This window comes from Mus musculus, chromosome 2 (genome assembly GCF_000001635.26).
Source record: "Mus musculus strain C57BL/6J chromosome 2, GRCm38.p6 C57BL/6J".
NCBI classification, from domain to species: Eukaryota; Metazoa; Chordata; class Mammalia; order Rodentia; family Muridae; genus Mus; species Mus musculus.
The window spans coordinates 87298518-87318198 of NC_000068.7; the positions used below are offsets into that span (position 1 = coordinate 87298518).

Here is a 19681-nt window from a genome sequence, read left to right on the forward strand (position 1 = left end):
AAACTTTCTCTCTGTAACTCCTTCCATGGATATTTTATTTCATATTCTAGGGAGGAATGAAGTATCCACGGGTTGGTCTTCCTTCTTGATTTTCATGTGTTTTGGAAGTTGTATTTTGGGTATTTTAGGTTTCAGGGCTAATATCCACTTATCAGTGAGTACATATCAAGTGACTTCTTTTGTGATTGTGCTACCTCACTCAGGATGATATCCTCGAGATACATCCATTTTCCCAAGAATTTCATAAATTCATTGTTTTTAATAGTTATGTAGTACTCCGTTGTATAAATGTACCACATTTTCTGTATCCATTTCTCTGTTTAGGGACATATTGGTTCTTTCCAGGTTCTGGTTATTATAAATAGGTCTGGTATGAACATAGTAGAGCATGTGTCCTTATTACCAGTTGGAACATATTCTGGGTATATGTCCAGGAGATGTATTGCTGGATCTAGCAGTAGTACTATGTCCAGTTTTCTGAGGAAGAGACAGACTGATTTCCAGAGTGGTTGTACCAGCTTGCAATCAAAACAGCAATGGAGGAATGTTTCTCTTTCTCCACATCCTTGCCAGCATCTGCTGTTCCCTGAATTTTTGATCCCACTTGTTCTGACTGGTGTGAGATGGAATCTCAGGGTTGTTTTGATTTGCATTTCCCTAATGATTAAAGGTGTTGAACATTTTTTCAAGTGCTTTTCAGTCCTTTGGTATTCCTCAGTTGAGAATTCTTTGTTTAGCTCTGTACCCCATTTTTAATGGGGTTATTTGAATTTCTGGAGTTCAGCTTCTCAAGCTTTTTTAAAATATATATATTGGATATTAGTCCCCTATCAGATTTAGGATTGGTAAAAATTCTTTCCAAATCTGTTGGTGGCCTTTTTGTCTTATTGACAGTATTTATGCCATACAGAAGCTTCGCAATTTTATGAGGTCCCATTTGTTGATTCTTGATCTTTCAACACAGGCCATTGCTGTTCTGTTTAGGAATTTATACCCTGTGCCCATATCTTTGAGGGTTTTCCCCACTTTCTCCTCTATAAATTTCAGTGTCTCTGGTTTTATGTGGAGTTCTTTGATCCACTTAGACTTGAGCTTTGTACAAAGAGATAAGCCCCCAATGGAGGAGCTAGAGAAAGTACTCAAAGGAGCTAAAGGGGTCTGCAACCCTATATGTGGAACACCAATATGAACTAACCAGTACCCCCAGAGCTCATGTCTCTAGCTGTATATGTAGTAGAAGATGGCCTAATCAGCTATCATTGGGAAGAGAGGCCCCTTGGTCTTGCAAACTTTATATGCCTCAATACAGAGGAACTCCAAGGCCAAGAAGTGGGAGTGGGTGGGTAGGGGAGTGGGTGGGAGGGAATGGGGGACTTTTGGGATAGCATTTGAAATGTAAATGAAGGAAATACCTAATTTTAAAAAAGTCAAAAAAAAAAAAAAACAGAACCAATCAATTCCCATTCTTCTACATGATAACCACCAATTGTGCCAGCACCATTTGTAGAAAATGCTCTCTTTTTTTCCACTGGATGGTTTTATCTCCCTTGTCAAAGATCAAGTGACCAGAGGTGTGTGGGTTCATTTCTGGGTCTTCAATTCTATTCCATTGATCTACCTCTCTGTGGTTGTACCAGTACCATGCAGTTTTTATCTCAATTGCTCTTGGAGTACAGATTTAGGTTGATCAAGGTGATTCCACCAGATGTTATTATATTGTTGAGAATAATTTTTGATATCCTAGGTTGTTTATTATTCCAGATGAATGTTCAAATTGCCCTTTCTAACTCAGTGAAGAATTGAGTTGGAATTTTGATGGGGATTGCATTGTATCTATAGATTGCTTTAGGAAGGATACTCGTTTTTTATTATATTAATCCTAACAATCCATGAGCATAAGAGATCCTTCCATATTCTGAGATCTTCTTCAATTTCTTTCTTCAGTTCTTTCACATTCTTAGTTAGAGTCACAGCAAGTCATTTGATATTATTTGTGACTATTGTGAATGGTATTGTTTCCCTAATTTCTTTCTAAACCTATTTATCCTTTGTGTAGAGAAAGGCCACTGATTTGTTTGAGTTAATTTTATATCCAGCTACTGCACTGAAGCTGTTTATCAGGTTTAGGAGTTCTATGGTGGAATTTTTAAGGTCACTTATATATACTATCAAATCATCTGCAAATAGTGATATTTTGACTTCTTCCTTTCCAATCTGTATCCCCTTGACCTCCTTTTGTTGTCTAATTGCTCTGGCTAGGACTTCAAGTATTATATTGAATAGGTAGGGAGAAAGTTTGCAGGCTTGTCTAGACCCTGATTTTAGTGGAATTGCTTCCAGCTTCTCTCCATTTACTTTGATGTTGGCTACTGGTTTGCTGTAGATTGCTTTTATTATGTTTACATATGGGCCTTGAATTCCTGACTTTTTTCTATGACTTATCAAGAATGGCTGTTGGATTTGGTCAAATGATTTCTCAGCATCTAACAAAATGATCATGTGGTTTTTGTCTTTGAGTTTGTTCATATAGTGGATTACGTTGATGGATTTCTGTATAATAAACCATCCCTGCATCACTGGGATGAAGCCTACCTGGTCATGATGGAAGATCGTTTGATGTGTTCTTGGATTCGGTGTGAGAGGTTTTTATTTACTATTAAGGCATCAATATACATAAGGGATATTGATCTGAACTTCTCTTTCTTTGTGTAGTTTAGGTATCAGAGTAATTGTGGCTTCATAGAATGAATTGGGTAGTGTACCTTCTGTTTCTATTTTGTGGAATAGATTGAGTAGAGTTGGAATTAGGTCTTCTTTGAAGGTCTGATAGAACTCTGCACTAAACCCATGTGGTTCTGGCTTTTTTGGTTGGGAAACTATTAATGACTGCTTATATTTCTTTGGAGGAGGTAGGACTGTTAAGATCGTTAATCTGATCTTGATTTAAATTAGGTACTTTATTATAATCTGTCTAGGAAATTGTCCATTTCATCCAGGCTTTCCAGTTTTTTTTTTTTTTTGAGTATAGCGTTTTGTAGTAGGATCAGATGATGTTTTGCATTTCCTCAGGATCTGTTCTTATGTCTCCTTTTTCATTTCTGATTTTGTTAAATAGGATACTCTCCCTGTGCCCTCTAGTTAGTCTGGCAAAGCGTTTATCTATCTTGTTGAATTTCTCAAAGAATCAGCTCCTGGTTTGGTTGGTTCTTTGAATAGTTCTTTTTGTTTCCACTTGGTTGATTTCAGCATTAAGTTTGATCATTTCCTGCCATCTACTCCTTTTCGATGAATTTGCTTCCTTTCGTTCTAGAGCTTCTAAGTGTGCTGTCAGACTGCTAGTGTGTGTTCTCCCTAGTTTCTTTTTGGAAGCACTCAGGGCTATGAGTTTTCCTCGTAGGACTGCTTTCATTGTGTCCCATAAGTTTGGTTATGTTGTGGCTTCATTTTCATTAAACTCTAAAGAGTCTTTAATTTCTTTCTTTATTTCTTCCTTGATCAACGTATCATTGAGAGGAGTGTTGTTCAGTGTCCACCTGAATTTTGGCTTTCTATTATTTATTCTGGTATAGAGGATGAGCCTTATTCTGTGGTAATCTGATAGAATGCAAGGGATAATTCAATATTTTTATATCTGTTGAGGTCTATTTTGTGACCAATTATATGTTCAATTTTGTAGAAAGTATCATGAGGTGCTGAGAAGAAGTTTTATCCTTTTATTTTAGGATAAAATATTCTGTAGATATCTGTTAGATCCATTTGTTTCATAACTTCTGTTACTGTTCATGTGTCTCTAGTTATTTTCTATTTCTAGGATCTGTTCATTGGTGATAGTGGGGTGTTGAAGTCTCCCACTATTATTATGTGAGGTACAATGTATGCTTTGAGCTTTACTAAATTTTCTTTAATGAATGTGCCTGCCCTTGCATTTGGAACATAGATATTCAGAATTGAGAGTTCATCTTGGAAGATTTTACATTTGATGAGTATGAAGTGCCCCTCCTTGTCTTTTTTGATAACTTTGGGTTGGAAGTCAATTTTATTCGATATTAGAATGGCTACTCCAGGTAATTTCTTCAGACCATTTGCTTGGAAAATTGTTTTCCAGCCTTTTATTCTGAGGAAGTGTCTGTCTTTTTCCCTGAGGTGGGATTCCTGTAATCAGCAAAATGTTGGGTCATGTTTGTGTAGCCACTTTATTAGGTTATGTCTTTTTATTGGGGAATTGAGTTCATTGATATTCAAAGATGATATGTAAAAGTAATTGTTTGTTCCTGTTATTTGTTGTTGTTGTTAGAGTTGGGATTCTGTTCTTGTGGCTGTCTTCTTTTTGGTTTGTTGAAGTATTATTTTCTTGCACTTCCTAGGGTGTAGTTTCTGTCCTTGTACTGGTGTTTTTTCAATATTATCCTTTGAAGGGCTCGATTTGTGGAAAGAGATTGTGTGATAATGGTTTTGTCATGGAATACTTTAGCTTCTCCGTTTATGGTAATTGAAATTTGGGTGGGTATACTAGCCTAGTCTGCCACTTGTGTTCTCTTAGTGTGTGTATAACATCTGTCCAGGATCATATGGCTTTCATAATCTCTGGTGAAAAGTCTGGAGTAATTCTAATAGGCCTGCATTTATATGTTCCTTGACCTTTTTCCCTCACTGATTTTAATATTCTGTCTGTATTTAGTACATTTGTTGTCCTGATTATTATGTGTCTAGAGGAATTTCTTTTCTGGTCAAGTGTATTTGGAGTTCTGTAGGCTTCTTGTATTTTCATGGGCATCTCTTTCTTTAGGTATGGGAAGTTTTCTTCTATAATTTTGTTGAAGATATTTGTCGGTCCTTTGAGTTGAAAATCTTCAATCTCATATACCCCTATTATCCGTAGGTTTGGTCTTCTCATTGCGTTCTGGAATTCCTGGCTGTTTTGAGTTAGGATCTTTTTGCATTTTGCATTTTCTTTGACTGTTGTGTCAATGTTCCCTATGGAATCTTATGCACTTGAGATTCTCTCCTCCATCTCTTGTATTCTGTTCCTGATGCTTGCATCTATGGTTCCTAATGGCTTTCCTAGGGTTTCTATCTCCAGAGTTGTCTCCTTTTGGGTTTTCTTTATTGTTTCTCTTCCATTTTTAGAACCTAGATGGTTTTTTCAATTCTATCACCGTTTGATAGTGTTTTCCTATAATTCTCTAAGGGATTTTTGTGTTTCTTCTTTAAAGGCTTCTACCTGTTTCCCTATGTTTTCCAGTATTTTCTTCTTAAAGTCCCCCATCATCACAATGAGAAGTAATGTGAGATCTAGCTCTTGCTTTTCTCATGTGATGGCATATCCAGGGAGAATTTGGTTCTGATGATGCCAAGTAACCTTGGTTTCTGATGCTTCTATTCTTATGTTTGCCTCCTGCCATCTGATTATCTCAAGTGCTTGCTGCCCTCAATATATCTGATTGGAGTCTGTCCTTCCAATAATCCCAGTTGATTCAGGACTCCTCAGATTCCAGCTTTCTCTATGATCCTTTGATTGTGTAGTCCTGTGAACCTGAGATTCTGGGTGTGTCAGAGATCTTGGCAATCAAATTCCTCTGAGGCCCTGAAATACTTGTGTCACCCAGCTCCTTTTATCCTGGGATCCTGTTGTTCTAAGATCCTGGGTTTGTACAATGCCTGGAAATAGTGTCTCCTTTGAAGAGCTTGGAGCTTTCTGGTCTGTTGGAAATCAAGGTAAACTAGAACTGATCAAAATGAACCTGTGCCTCTGGTTAGGAATATCTCTAGTGTCCTTGTTCCTGCTGTCACGGGCCCATCAAAATTGGATTGGAACAGATGTTGTTTTCCACTCACCAGCAATCCTAAAATCACATGGAGAGTCCTCAGAGGACTGTGGGGTTGTCTGCTGACTCTGCACCCTAGGTGACCTGGCGCTGGCACTGACCAGAAGGAACTTCTGCCCCTGTTCAGGCCAGTGTTCTGCTTCCCTACTACTGTCTCAGGTCCCACGGGATTGGAGAGGATCAGACTTTGTGTTCCACTCACCAGTTATCCTAAGATCGAGTAGAGAGTCCTCTAGGGACCATGGGGTGTCTGCCGACTCGGTGCCCTAGGTGATCCAGTGCTGGCGCCAACCAGAAGGGCTTTCTGGTTCTTTCTAATCCTACCAGAAGGAAGGAATAAACAGGGTATGGATCAAGGTACACTATTACTGTTCACTATAAGTTAAAATATAGCAATATGCTGGCTTACCAATTACACTTTCAGTACAAAGGAACCCCTATATGTGAAGGACAGCTCTGTTGCATCCAGATTTCAGTGCATGAGGGAGGAAATTGATAAGATTGGGATGAGAAGAAGGGGTTGTGATTGTGCATGAGCACCACTGCCTGTGTTATTGCTACAGCTGGGAACAACTTTCTTCAAATTACCTGGTAGTGAACTTGACACAGGAGAAGATGAAGTTGAAGGACTAAAACGCTTAATGACAGAGATACAAGGTCGTCAAAATGGAGTCCTAAAAGACTGGGTAATTGATGATGCTTTAGGAACTAGTGGAGACCAAATTTTGAACCTTCTCAGTATCCGTATATTCCACAACATATAACAGAGCCCAAGGAACATAAGAAGTTGTTTCTGGTTCGCCTTTAAGAGGAACCTTGTTTGTAGTCCCTAAAAATTACAAGCTGGTAGCTGCACTATGGTTTGAGCTGTATGGACCCATCATTTCTAGTCTCCCTCAGCTGTTGTGCAGGTGCAATTTTATATACAACTGAATTCCTGTACACAGAAGTAAAAGAAGCCTTCTCTGTGAGCACAGCTTACACATGTAAAAAAATAACTATAGAAAAATTTTAGTTTTCTCTTGTTCCCTAAACTGCCACAACCTTCCTGTTTGAAGACTAAAATCAATACTGGTGTAAACATGGAACAGTATTCATTAATTTTTGGTTCTACTTATACTTTTCCTAGAACATTAAAGAGGCAGGGTTTCTCTGTATAGCCATGGCTGTCCTGGAATTCACTCTGTAGACCAGGCTGGCCTCGAATTCAGAAATTCGACTTCCTCTACCTCCCAAATGCTGGGATTAAAGGCATGTACCACCATGCCTGGCCAAAGAAAGTAAATTTCTTATTTGTATCTTTATTTTGAGTTTCTCACTAAACTCTAAAATGTCTTACAAAAAAAAGTATCAAAGACATTCAAAGAATGATACAGGACTGGAGAAATAAAGTTTCTGGTTTTGAAAAAATACAGAAAAACTGGTTTTCTTGCAGCAAAGGCAAGAATTTTGCTGGAGAATGTTAATTCTCTCCAAACATGTTGAATTTATATCTGAAAGTTTTAAAACCACCAATACCAGCTCTATCATATTCTATCTGAAACCATTAATTTTACTTTACAGTTCACAGGACGAATGCACAAATATCAATTGACCTGTCATGTGTGGCCCACACAGATTATAAAATGATATATATGCTATTAATTGGCTTTCAAAAATCATATTTCAGGTCCAGGTAATTCTTTGCAATGGTACGTGCTTGCCCTATAAGCCTAATATCTTGCGTTTGATTCTCTGAGCCTTTGGAATACCTAAAGTTGGTGGTGAGCATCTGTAATCCTAGCATTTCTACACTGAGATGGGAGGGAGAGAGAAGAACGTGATATTCACGGGTCAGCTAACCTGAAGTATACCATGAAGCAGCAGAAAGAAAAGACCTTTCATTAACAAAAGGAAGGAGAGAACTGACTCTTGAAAGTTCTATCCATATAACTCTTGCCTTCACAATTGTACACACACAAACACACACACACACACACAATATGCAGGAACACATAATGCAGGTATGCATGCAAAAATATACATATGAGAACTCTATGTATTTTTATATGAAGTTGTTGTTTTTAAACTCTTTCTTTTAGATCCAGTTGTATATGTGATGACGATTATCATCTAAAAAATGGTAGAACCAAATTTCCTAACTGTTAATCACACAACTGTACTACATTGTAACTGTAGGATAAGTTCTTTGTTTGACAATAACTGACATAGACAATGCTACATTTTAGTTTCTGAGATAATTTCTAGTATTGTGATAAATAGGGGAACCACAAAGTATTTAGTTGGAAGCTGGGCATGGTGGTGCACACCTTTAATCCCAGCACTAGGGAGGTAGAGGCAGGCGAATTTCTGAGTTGGAGGCCAGCCTGGTCTACAGAGTGAGTTCCAGGACAGCCAGGGCTATACAGAGAAACCCTGTCTTGAGAAACAATACAAAACAAACCAAAAAAAAAAAAAAAAACCAAAAATTAGTTGGTAATTTTGTGATAATATAGAATGAACAGAATTCATAATTTGAGAAAAAAATGTATGGAGGTACAGTGCTTGGCAAGCATTTCGTTGTAAAATGAAGCAGGATTCAGAAAATAAAGACAATGAGATTTCATTAAAGAACTCTCAAAAAGCCATAGGAATGTAAGCAGGATGAATGAAAAAATGTTACTGCTCCCATGAGACAATTGCAGAATGATTATGTTGTGTTTAATGTGTGATCCATAAACACCTAAAGAGGTCTATTGATTTTGTTAAAGACCATATGGGTGTTTATATTTATGTTTTTAAAGTCAATTTTTGATTATGAATTTTACTTCTGAAAATGTCTTATGCTCCTCTAAATATGGAAGACAGAGAGCTTAGTGTATAGGGCAGAATACAAGGCTCAATGTCTTTTTAGACAAGATGGCTTGATTTTCAGTCAGAAGATTCAGAAAGGAAAGAATGTCAGGCCACTGCAATCCTCAACTGTTACAGATTGAAATAATACATCACGTTCTACTCAGTAAAACTAAGCAATTAAACATCATTTCACTTTCAGAGGAACTCTCTAGGAAGGGAGAGTCTTCTGTGTCAACAAGGAAGGATGACAGAGATGTGTCCATTTAGAAATCCTGGCCCTGAAATAAAGCCAGAACAATTACCATCTGAGTGTCTACTAAAAATTACATTGACACATGAGCCAAGGCAGTCCCCAGGGGTAGTATATTTCTACTTTAGAAGTAATGAGGGCCCAAAGCCAGGGATTACTTTTTGTTGGGGGAGTGTATTCTTGAGGATGGTTTGTTAAGTCACTGGCTAACAGCATTTGTATTTTCATAAGCAACTTGATGAAGTTCTATGAAGGTAATATTTAATTGTGTTGCTAAGGGGTATTATTTAGAATACTTTTGAATTTGAATATCAAAAATGATGAAACAAAAACCATTAAATTCTGAGGATATCATCTTAAAATACATAATTACTTAGTATGATTACGTGTATTTATTCAATTTCGTAATTGTGAATAGAAATTACTTATTTCAAATAATACTAGTGACATGATAGTGCAATTATTGTGTTTGATATTGTATTAAATCTATTACTAATAAAAGAAATATATACAAGAAGTTTTCAAAATTGTAGAGAAAGATCATAGAGAACAAATTCACATGAAGAACACCACAAAATATAGTATAAAAACAGCTTATGCTTACTGACATAAACTTAATTATATAACAAATATTTCATTTGTTCTTAAATAGCTGTCAAATGAACTAAAGTCTCATTGAACAGGAAAGTTCTAGAACTCTCTGTTGTATGTCCTACCTGTACTAAATGTTTTCATACCATGGATGAGAGCTGTTAGTGAAAAAGATTGTTGAGCAGTGTGCTGAGCCTAAGGTTTCCATACTTGGCATAATCGAGAATAAAAAGGTAAAAAGTAGCATCAAAATAAATGATCTTTTAATCAGAAAATATGTTCAGAATATTGTCTCTCATTGAAATATTAAAAGGAAGACTTGAAAACTCATTTTGAATGAGCAGTTACAAAAACTTGCAAGGTAAAATTCTTTGTGGAAAAGAAGATAGAATAGTAAGAAAAATATCACAAACACAGAAGATGTATAAAAATAACTTAACAGAATCATCTCTCAGTGGTAAATGATGTTTGTCCATAGTATACACTAGTAAATTACAACATTTGTATATATGCATATCACAAAATACTTCAGTGAAATATATTTACGTATTGAATTGACTTAAAAAAATTCATTGATTTTGGAAGTGTCAACTCTTCAAAGAATCTGAGTTAAACAAATGGGAACTTATATATCATGTGTCATACATGCCTATGATTCAGTTATCTTAAGAATTAAATTTTTTGAAAGTGCAATTAAACTATCTTTTTCAAATTTACCACATCTACAGATGAAGACCTATTCAAACGAGAAAAGTTGAATGCCTCCACATTGATGGAATTTATTCTTCTTGGGTTTTCTAATGTTCCTCATTTGCAGTGGGTGCTGTTTATGGTATTTTTATTTATGTATATGACAATTCTGTTGTGCAACAGCATTATAATAGTGTTAGCAAAAACTGACCCTGCTCTCCATACTCCTATGTATTTTTTCCTTAGCAACTTTTCTTTTTTGGAAATCTGTTATGTAACAGCTACTATTCCAAGAATGCTTATGGATCTATATACACTAAAAGGAAACATTTCTGTGTTTGCCTGTGCAACACAAATGTATTTTGTCCTTATGTTGGGAGCCACAGAGTGCCTCTTGCTAGCAGCTATGGCCTATGATCGTTATGTGGCTATCTGCCACCCTCTACAATATTCTCTACTTATGAAGAATAAAGTGTGTTTACAGCTGGTAGCTGCCTCTTGGATCAGTGGGATTCCTGTACAAATTGGGCAGACCTACCAGATATTCTCCCTTCACTTTTGTGCTTCTAACAAAATAGATCACTTTTTCTGTGACATCCCCCCACTTCTCAAGCTTGCTTGTGGTGACATCTTTATGAATACAGTTGCAGTGTATGTTGTTGCAGTGGTGTTTGTTATGGTTCCATTTCTGCTAATCATTGTCTCCTACATCAAGATTATCTGCAACATTATGAAACTGTCTTCAGCCAAAGGGATGGCCAAGGCTTTTTCCACCTGCTCATCCCACCTGATAGTTGTAGTCTTGTTCTATGGAACAGCAAGCATTACTTACTTACAGCCCAAACAAAGTCAGTCAGAAGGAATGGGGAAGCTGCTATCTCTTTTCTACACCATTTTGATCCCAGCTTTGAATCCTATTATATATACTCTGAGGAACAAAGATATCATGATGGCACTGAGAAAATTACACAGTAAGTTACTGATATGGTGGAAAAACGTAAAATAGAAAAATACAGATGCATACAATTTGAAATTCAAGCTTGGTGCTGCAAATCTTAATGAATAAAGTCTTTTATTGAGTATTTGAATAATAACATATATTGTTTAAGAGACTTTTCATAGAGTTTATTTTATCAGGTGTACTGGATATAAAATTTAACTAAGTCAATGTAAAACTATTATTTATCATATCCATCTATGCTCACATTATTAACTACTGTATTTCTAGGTTACTTGTTCAACTCAGTGTAAGACAGTTAATTGTATATTATCCCCAAGGTTTGGGGTCACTTGCTAAAATAAGCTTTGTCTAAATGTGTTAGTCTTCATAGGATTTTCTGTCTTCTGTTCTTATGTTTGGATTTATCATGGCTGTTGTTTTCCAAGTTTTTGTTATTGTTGATTTCACTGGTTAGGAGCTATATGTATCTGACCTCTGATGTATGTCCACACATTACTGTATGTAGACATAGGTTTGTTCTTTGCCTTTTTGCTTTGTGAATATTTGTTTTGTTTTGCTTTTTACCATAACACATAGTGATCATGTTTCAAATATCTTTTTTTTAAAGAAGAAATTTGATGGTGAAAATAGACGTCATTTTTTGCTTGACCTCTGATCTCTTGTTCTTCAAATCTCTGTATTCCTATAGTCCATAGGCTTATGAGACACATATCTATTCATGCACTTACTTTCTTATATTTCTATTAGAATACTTATATTTGCTTTAGCAATCTGTTTAGAAATGGAATGCACCAAATATTTCACTTTAAAATATCTAAATGTAATATATTATTTTAATGATATATCTTAGGTATGTTAGACATATATATATATATATATATATATATATATATATATATATATATATGTGTGTGTGTGTGTGTGTGTGTGTGTGTGTATACCTACATACATTATATACATATATATGCGTGTATATGTGTATATAATGTATGTATGTACATATATATGTGTGTATATATATGTAGAGAGAGAGACAGAGAGAGAAAGAGAGAAGAGAGAGAGGACAGAGAAAGAGTCTGAGACAGAGACAGAGACAGAGACAGAGACAGAGACAGAGACAGAGACAGAGACAGTGACAGAAGTTTTATTGCCTTATTCACCTATCAGAAAAGTAAAAATCCTCTGCCTTGACTCATCCCATGATAGATCTCTGGGATTATTTTTATCAACAACTGAAACATAAACATTTTACACCAGATACATTTTTTTCTATATCCTAGATTCCATAATATTTACTGAGAAATAAAAATGTCATAATGTGTTAAAATTATGGCTAAAAAATTTAACGTATTAGATCTAGATTCATATCTGTTACATATTTCAGAATTTTTATCTTTGATTTAACCATAAAATATTTCATATGGTAATGTACATCACTAAATTCACTTCATTCATGATTATATTTTTATATACCAGAATGAAAAGCAATAATAATTTCAACTGTATTGAGTCAAACATATACTGAACGCAAACATTCCTACTAAGATTTCACTCAAAATGAAATTTTGAATTGAAATGTTTAAACTTATCCCACAAAATATTGTCAAAATTAAAATCAGAAAATATTCAAATCAGTTTTGACAGAAATATTGTATGATTAATTCAATTATGGACAAGATAAAATCCTGTGGAAGTGGAGATTGAAACAGTGAGAGCCAGCGTGAACTTACAGAGGGTAAGGCAGAATGCAGAGTCTCCAGTCATCTTTACTAGGTTAACTTGGTATATATTTTTCAGGTTAATATTTTTATTAAATTCCTCATTGTGTGAATGTGTGAATCTCTGATTCTTGTGCCTTCAGGTAGGCTGTTTTGTGGTATTATTTTGTTTTTACAGTTTTTTGGTTTTGGGTGTGTTTTGTTTTATTTTTACTAATAGGCATAAAATTAATGGAGCTACATGGGATGGGAGTTAAGGAGAAACTGAAAACAATATGAAGAAAATGGGAAGGATAGAAAAGAGAGAAATATTATCACATATATTTTGTTAGAAAAAAACTATTTTAAATAAAAGATAAAAGCAATGAGATGAACCATGATTGAAGGTAAGACTTAGTACACACACATACAAGCATCTATATCTACCACACACAATCCCCTACATGATAATATAGGAATAGGACCACAATGGTTTATATAAGCAATTCAAAATCTGTGCATGAATATATATTTCAGGAGAAAGTCAATGTTTTAAAAATAAGACAAAATTCTTTATAAATATACAGTAGTAATCCTATGGCAGGAGTAACAAGCAATACCACTCCTGGGCATATATCCAGAAGATGCTCCAACGTGGAATAAGGGCACATGCTCCATTATGTTCATAGCAGCCTTATTTATAGTAGCCAGAAGCTCGAAAGAACCCATATGTCCCTCAACTGAGGAATGGATACAGAAAATGTGGTACATTTACACAATGTCATATGACTCAGCTATTAAAAACAATGAATTTATGAAATTTTTTGGCAAATAGATGGAACTAGAAAATATCATCCTGACTGAGGTAACACCATCACAAAAGAACACACATAGTATACACGCACTGATAAGTGAATATTAGCCCAGAAACACAGAATACCCAAGATAAAATTCACACGCTAAATGAAGCTCATGAAAAAGGAAGACCAAGTATGGATAACTCGGTCATTCTTAGAAGCCAAAACGAAATACCCATGGGAAGAGATACAGAAATATAGTGTAGAGCAGAGACTGAAGGAAAAACTGTCCAGAGACTGCCCCACCGGTGGATCCATCCCATATACAATCACCAAACTCATACACTATCGTGGATGCCAACAAGTGCTTGATGACAGGAGCCTGATACAGCTGTCCCTGAGAGGCTTTTCCAGTGCCTGATGAATACAGAGGTGGATGCTCTCAGTCAATCATTGGACTGACTACAAAGTCCCCAATGGAGAAGCTAGAGAAAGGACTGAAAGAGCTGAAGGAGCTTGCAATGCCATAAGAGGAACAACACGAGGAACCAACCAGTACCCACAGAGCTCCCAATGACTAAACCACAAAACAGAGTACACTTGAAGGGACCCATGGCTCCGGCTGCATATGTAGCAGAGTATGGCCTTGTTGGACATCAATGTGAGGAGAAGTCCTTGGTCCTGAGAAGGCTCGGTACCCCAGAGTATGAGAATCCCAAGACAAGAAAGTGGGAGTGGGTGGGTTTGTGAGCAGGTGGAGGGGAATGGAATAGGGGGTTTTCAGAGGGGATGCCAGGAAAGGGATAACATTTGAAATGTAAATAAAGAAAATATCTAATAAGAATATTATTTAAAAAAAAAAAAAGAGAGGGAGATAGTCTTAGTATTGACATCTTAACATTTCTGAGTTAAGATCTTACTATGTAGTTCAGCCTGGCCTTGAACTCACTATGAATCATACTGTGGCCTGAAACTTGTGATCTTCCACCTTACTTACAATAGATGAGATAGTTGAGATTTAAAAATGTATGTTCCCATATCCAGCACCCTTTTTCTATTTTCAAAATAAATATTTAAATAACTATGGAAAATAAACAATCAAAAAGAGATATCTCAAATCAATAACAAAATAGAACAAAACACAAAATTGTTTCTTCAATAAAAATCAGTAACATTAATAAATCCTTAGCCAAATTAAAAGATGAAATGTAAGAACTCAAATTAATAAAAATAGAAATAAAAAGGGACACATCACAACAGGTATTGAGTATTCCAGGAAAAAATAATGACATATTTGTTTTTATTAGATATTTTCTTTATTTACATTTCAAATGTTATCCACTTTCCTGGTTTCCCCTCTGAAAACCCCCTATCACACTCTCAGCCCACTGCTAACTGACCCACATGCTCCTGCTTCCCTGTCCTGGCATTCCCCTACACTGGGGTATTGAGCCTTCATAGGACCAAGGGCCTATCCTGTTATTGATGTCCAACAAGGCCACCCTCTGCTACATATGCAGCTGGAGCCATTTGTCCACCCATGTGTATTCTTTGATTGGTTGTTTAGTCACTGGGAGCTCTGGGGTAATGCTTGGTTCATCTTGTTGTTCCTTCTATGGGGTTGCAAGTTCCTTCAGCTCCTTTGGTTCTTTCTGTAGCTCCTTCATTGGGGACATTGTAGTCAGTCCAGTGTTTGAGAGAGAGCATCTACCTCTGTATTTGTCAGGCACTGGCAGTGCCTCTCAGGAGACAGCTATATCAGGCTCCTGTCACCAAGCACTTTTTGGTATCCACTATAGTGTCTGAGTTTGGTGACTGTATATGGGATGGATCCGCTGGTGGAGCAGTCTCTAGATGGTCTTTCCTTCAGTCTCTGTTCCACAATGTATCTCTGTATCTCATTCGATGTGTATTTTGTTCCCCCTTCATGGAAGGACAGAATTATGCACACTTTGGTCTTCCTTCTTCATGAACTTCATTTGGACTCTTAATTGTATCTTGTGTATTCTGGGCTTCTGACCTATTATCCACTTATCAGTGAGTGTATACCATGTGTGTTCTTTTGTGATTGGGTTACCTCACTGAGGATGAAAAAATAAAGACATAGTTTAAAGATGTGTACTTTAGGCAACAGGAAGCCTAAAATAATATATAAAGTTTTAAATATATATGGCCAACCAATGTTAAGTCAATACCAATGAGTAGTATAATTTAAGCAGACTCATATCTTGTAGTCAAATTGGAGGACTCCCTCAAACCCCAGCATGGACACTTTTTTTTGGGGGGGGGTTTAGGGTACAGTTCTGGATTGTTTGTCAAATATCAGTGTCCATAGTTGTGTTGAATTATGCCTACAATTTCATAAGGAAAAGTATCAAAACTTATTAACATATGAAACAGATGGAGCATGTTCTCAATCTTTCTATAAGGCCACAATTATCTTGATATCTAAAAAGCACAAAGATCCAACAAAAAAGCAAATAATGGGACCAAGTTGATTTATGAATATACATGTAAAAATATTTAGAAAAAATACCTACAAGTTGAATGCAAACACACATCAAATTGGATATCATCTATTATAAAAAAGACATCATTCCACACATGGAAGGATAGTTTTACCAACATAATCACTCAATGTGATACAAGCCATAAATAACCTGAATGACAGACAACATATAATCATTTCATTAGACATAAAAGTGGCCTTTGAAAAAAATACAATTCCAATTCATGATGAAAAGTCCTATAGAGGGTGCGGAGTTGGTGCCACCCCCCTCACCCAAGGTCCTCTAGAGGACTCTCCACTCGATCTTAGGAACACCTTTGAGTGGAACACAACTTCTGTTCCAATCCAGTTGTACAGGACCTGAGACAGCATTAGGGAAGCAGGAAACCCGGCCAGACCAGGGTCACAAATCCCTTCAGGTCAGTGCCAGCACCGGGTCACCCTGGGCGAGGAGTTGGCAAATACTCCCAAAGTCCCCTAGAGGACTATCAATGAGATCTTAAGACCACCAGTGAGTGGAACACAACTTCTATTCCAATCCAATCATGCAGTACCTAAGACAATATGAGGAAAGCAGGAAACCCGGCCTGACCATGGTCACAAGTCCCTTACAGTCAGCTCCAGCACTCGGTCACCTGGGCACAGAGTTGGAGGACACCCCAAAGGCCCTTTGAGGACAGCTTCTGAGACAGACGTCATATTGGGTTCCAGATATCCGGGCACCTTCCCTGTCAAAGGAGAGGTGTCCTCCCTGCCCGGGAGGGATTTTCTGGAGTGCCTGGGGGAGTCATCTTAGTTCCTGGATCCCTCCAAGACTAGTCTATGCAGGTGAGAGTGTGGAATACAGAAGCTAACAGCTTTTTTGACAGGCCTAAGCAACACAGCTTCTGGGACAGGTCCTGTTTCAGACTTTCATCTTCTGCCAGGAGTGAGTTCTGAACTCCAGATAATTATGCACCTTCCCTATAAGAGGAGAGCTTGCCTGCAGAGAGCAGTCTGACCACTGAAACTCAGAGGAGAGAGCTAGTCTCCCAGGTCTGCTGATAGAGGCTAACAGAATGACTAGAGGAATAATTTCTAACAAGAGACAACTATAACAACTAACTCCAGAGATTGCCAGATGGTGAAAGGTAAACCCAAGAATCTTACTAACAGAAACCAAGACCACTCACCATCATCAGAAAACAGCACTCCCACCTCGCCCAGTCCTGGGCACCCCAATACACCCGAAAAGCTAGACCCGAATTTAAAAGCATATCTCATGATGATGGTAGAGGACATCAAGAAGGACTTTAATAACTCACTTAAAGAAATACAGGAGAACACCGCTAAACAGGTAGAAGACCTTAAAGAGGAAGCACAAAAATCCCTTAAAGAATTGCAGGAAAACACGACCAAACAGGTGATGGAATCTAACAAAACCATCCAATACCTAGAAAGGGAAGTAGACTCAATAAAGAAAACCCAAAGTGAGGCAACGCTGGAGATAGAAAACCTAGGAAAGAAATCAGGAACCATAGATGTGAGCATCAGCAACAGAATACAAGAGATGGAAGAGGGAATCTCAGGTGCAGAAGACTCCATAGAGAACATCGGCACAACAATCAAAGAAAATACAAAATGCAAAAAGATCCTAACTCATAACATCCAGGAAATCCAGGACACAATGAGAAGACCAAACCTACGGATAATAGGAGTAGATGAAAATTAAGAGTTTCAACTTAAAGGGCCAGCAAATATCTTCAACAAAATTATAGAAGAAAAACTTCCCAAACCTAAAGAAAGAGATGCCCATGAACATAAAAGAAGCCTACAGAACTCCAAATAGACTGGACCAGAAAAGAAATTACTCCCAACACATGATAATCAAAACAACAAATTTAATAAATCAAGATAGAATATAAAAAGTAGTAACGGAAAAGGGTTAAGTAACATAAAAAGGCAGACCTATCAGAATTACACCAGACTTTTCACCAGAGACTATGAAAGCCAGAAGAGCCTGGACAGATGTTATACAGACACTAAGAGAACACAAATGCCAGCCCAGGCTACTATACCCAGCCAAACTCTCAATTACCATAGATGGAGAAACTAAAGTATTCCACAACAAAACAAAATCACGCATTATCTTTCCACAAATCCAGCCCTTCAAAGGATAATAACAGAAAAAAAAAATACAAGAACGAGATCCACACCCTAGAAAAAGAAAGAAGGTAATCCCTCAACAACCCTAAAAGAAGACACCACAAGAACAGAATGCCAACTTAAACAACAAAAATAACAGGAAGCAACAATTACTTTTCCTTAATATCTGTTAATATCAATGGACTCAACTCCCCAATAAAAAGACATAGACTAACAAACTGGCTACACAAACAAGACCCAACATTTTGCTGCTTACAGGAAACTCATCTCAGAGAAAAAGATAGAAACTACCCCAGAATGAACAGCTGGAAAGCAATTTTCCAAGCAAATGGTATGAACAAACAAGCTTTAGTAGCCATTCTAATATATAATAAAATTGACTTCCAACCCAAAGTCATCAAAAAAGACAAGGTGGGGCACTTCATACTCATCAAAGGTAAAATCCTCCAAGAGGAACTATTAATTCTGAATATCTATGCTCCATATACAAGGGCAGCCACATTCATTAAAGACACTTTATTAAAGCTCAAAGCACACATTGTACCTCACACAATAATAGTGGGAGAATTCAACACATCACTTTCACCAATGGACAGATCATGAAAACAGAAACTAAATAGGGACACATTGAAACTAATAGAAGTTATGAAACAAGTGGATCTGACAGATATCTACAGAACATATTATCCTAAAACAAAAGAATATACTTTCTTCTCAGCACCTAATTGTCCCTTCTCCAAAACTGAGCACATAATTGGTCACAAAACAGGCCTGAACATATACAAAAATTTTGAAATTTCCCCATACATCCTATCAGATCGCCATGGACTAAGGCTTGTCTTCAATAACAAAATAAATAATAGAAAGCCAACATTCACGTGGAAACTGAACAACACTCCTCTCAATGATACGTTGATCAAGGAAGGAATAAAGAAAGAAATTAAGGACATTTTAGAGTTTAATGAAAATGAAGCCACAACATACCCAAACTTATGGAGACACAATGAAAGCATTTCTAAGAGGAAAACTCATAGCTCTGAGTACCTCCAAAAAGAAACTAGAGAGAGCATATACTAGGAGCTTGACAACACACCTAAAAGCTCTAGAACAAAAGGAAGCAAATTCACCCAAGAGGAGTAGACTGCAGGAAATAATCAAACTCAGGGGCAAAATCAGCCAAGTGGAAACAAGAAGAACCATTCAAAGAATCAACCAATCCAGGACCTGCTCTTTGAGAAAAACAACAAGATAGATAAACCCTTAGCCAGACTCACTAGAGGGCAAGGGACAGAATCCTAATTAACAAAATGAGAAATGAAAAGGAAGACATAACAACAGATTCTGAAGAAATCCAAAACACCGTCAGATCCTTCTACAAAAG

The 19681-nt window shown here is 36.8% G+C and overlaps 1 protein-coding gene and 1 pseudogene across 1 annotated transcript; both read left to right on the top strand.

The window, feature by feature from the left end:
* On the top strand, positions 6229-6949 carry Gm13729 (predicted gene 13729; annotated as a pseudogene).
* On the top strand, positions 10247-11242 carry Olfr1118 (olfactory receptor 1118). Its single transcript, NM_207632.2, has one exon. The coding sequence runs from the start codon at positions 10274-10276 to the stop codon at positions 11195-11197; it is 924 nt and encodes a 307-aa protein (NP_997515.2). The 5' UTR covers positions 10247-10273; the 3' UTR covers positions 11198-11242.
* Positions 11243-19681: the final 8439 nt, after the last annotated feature.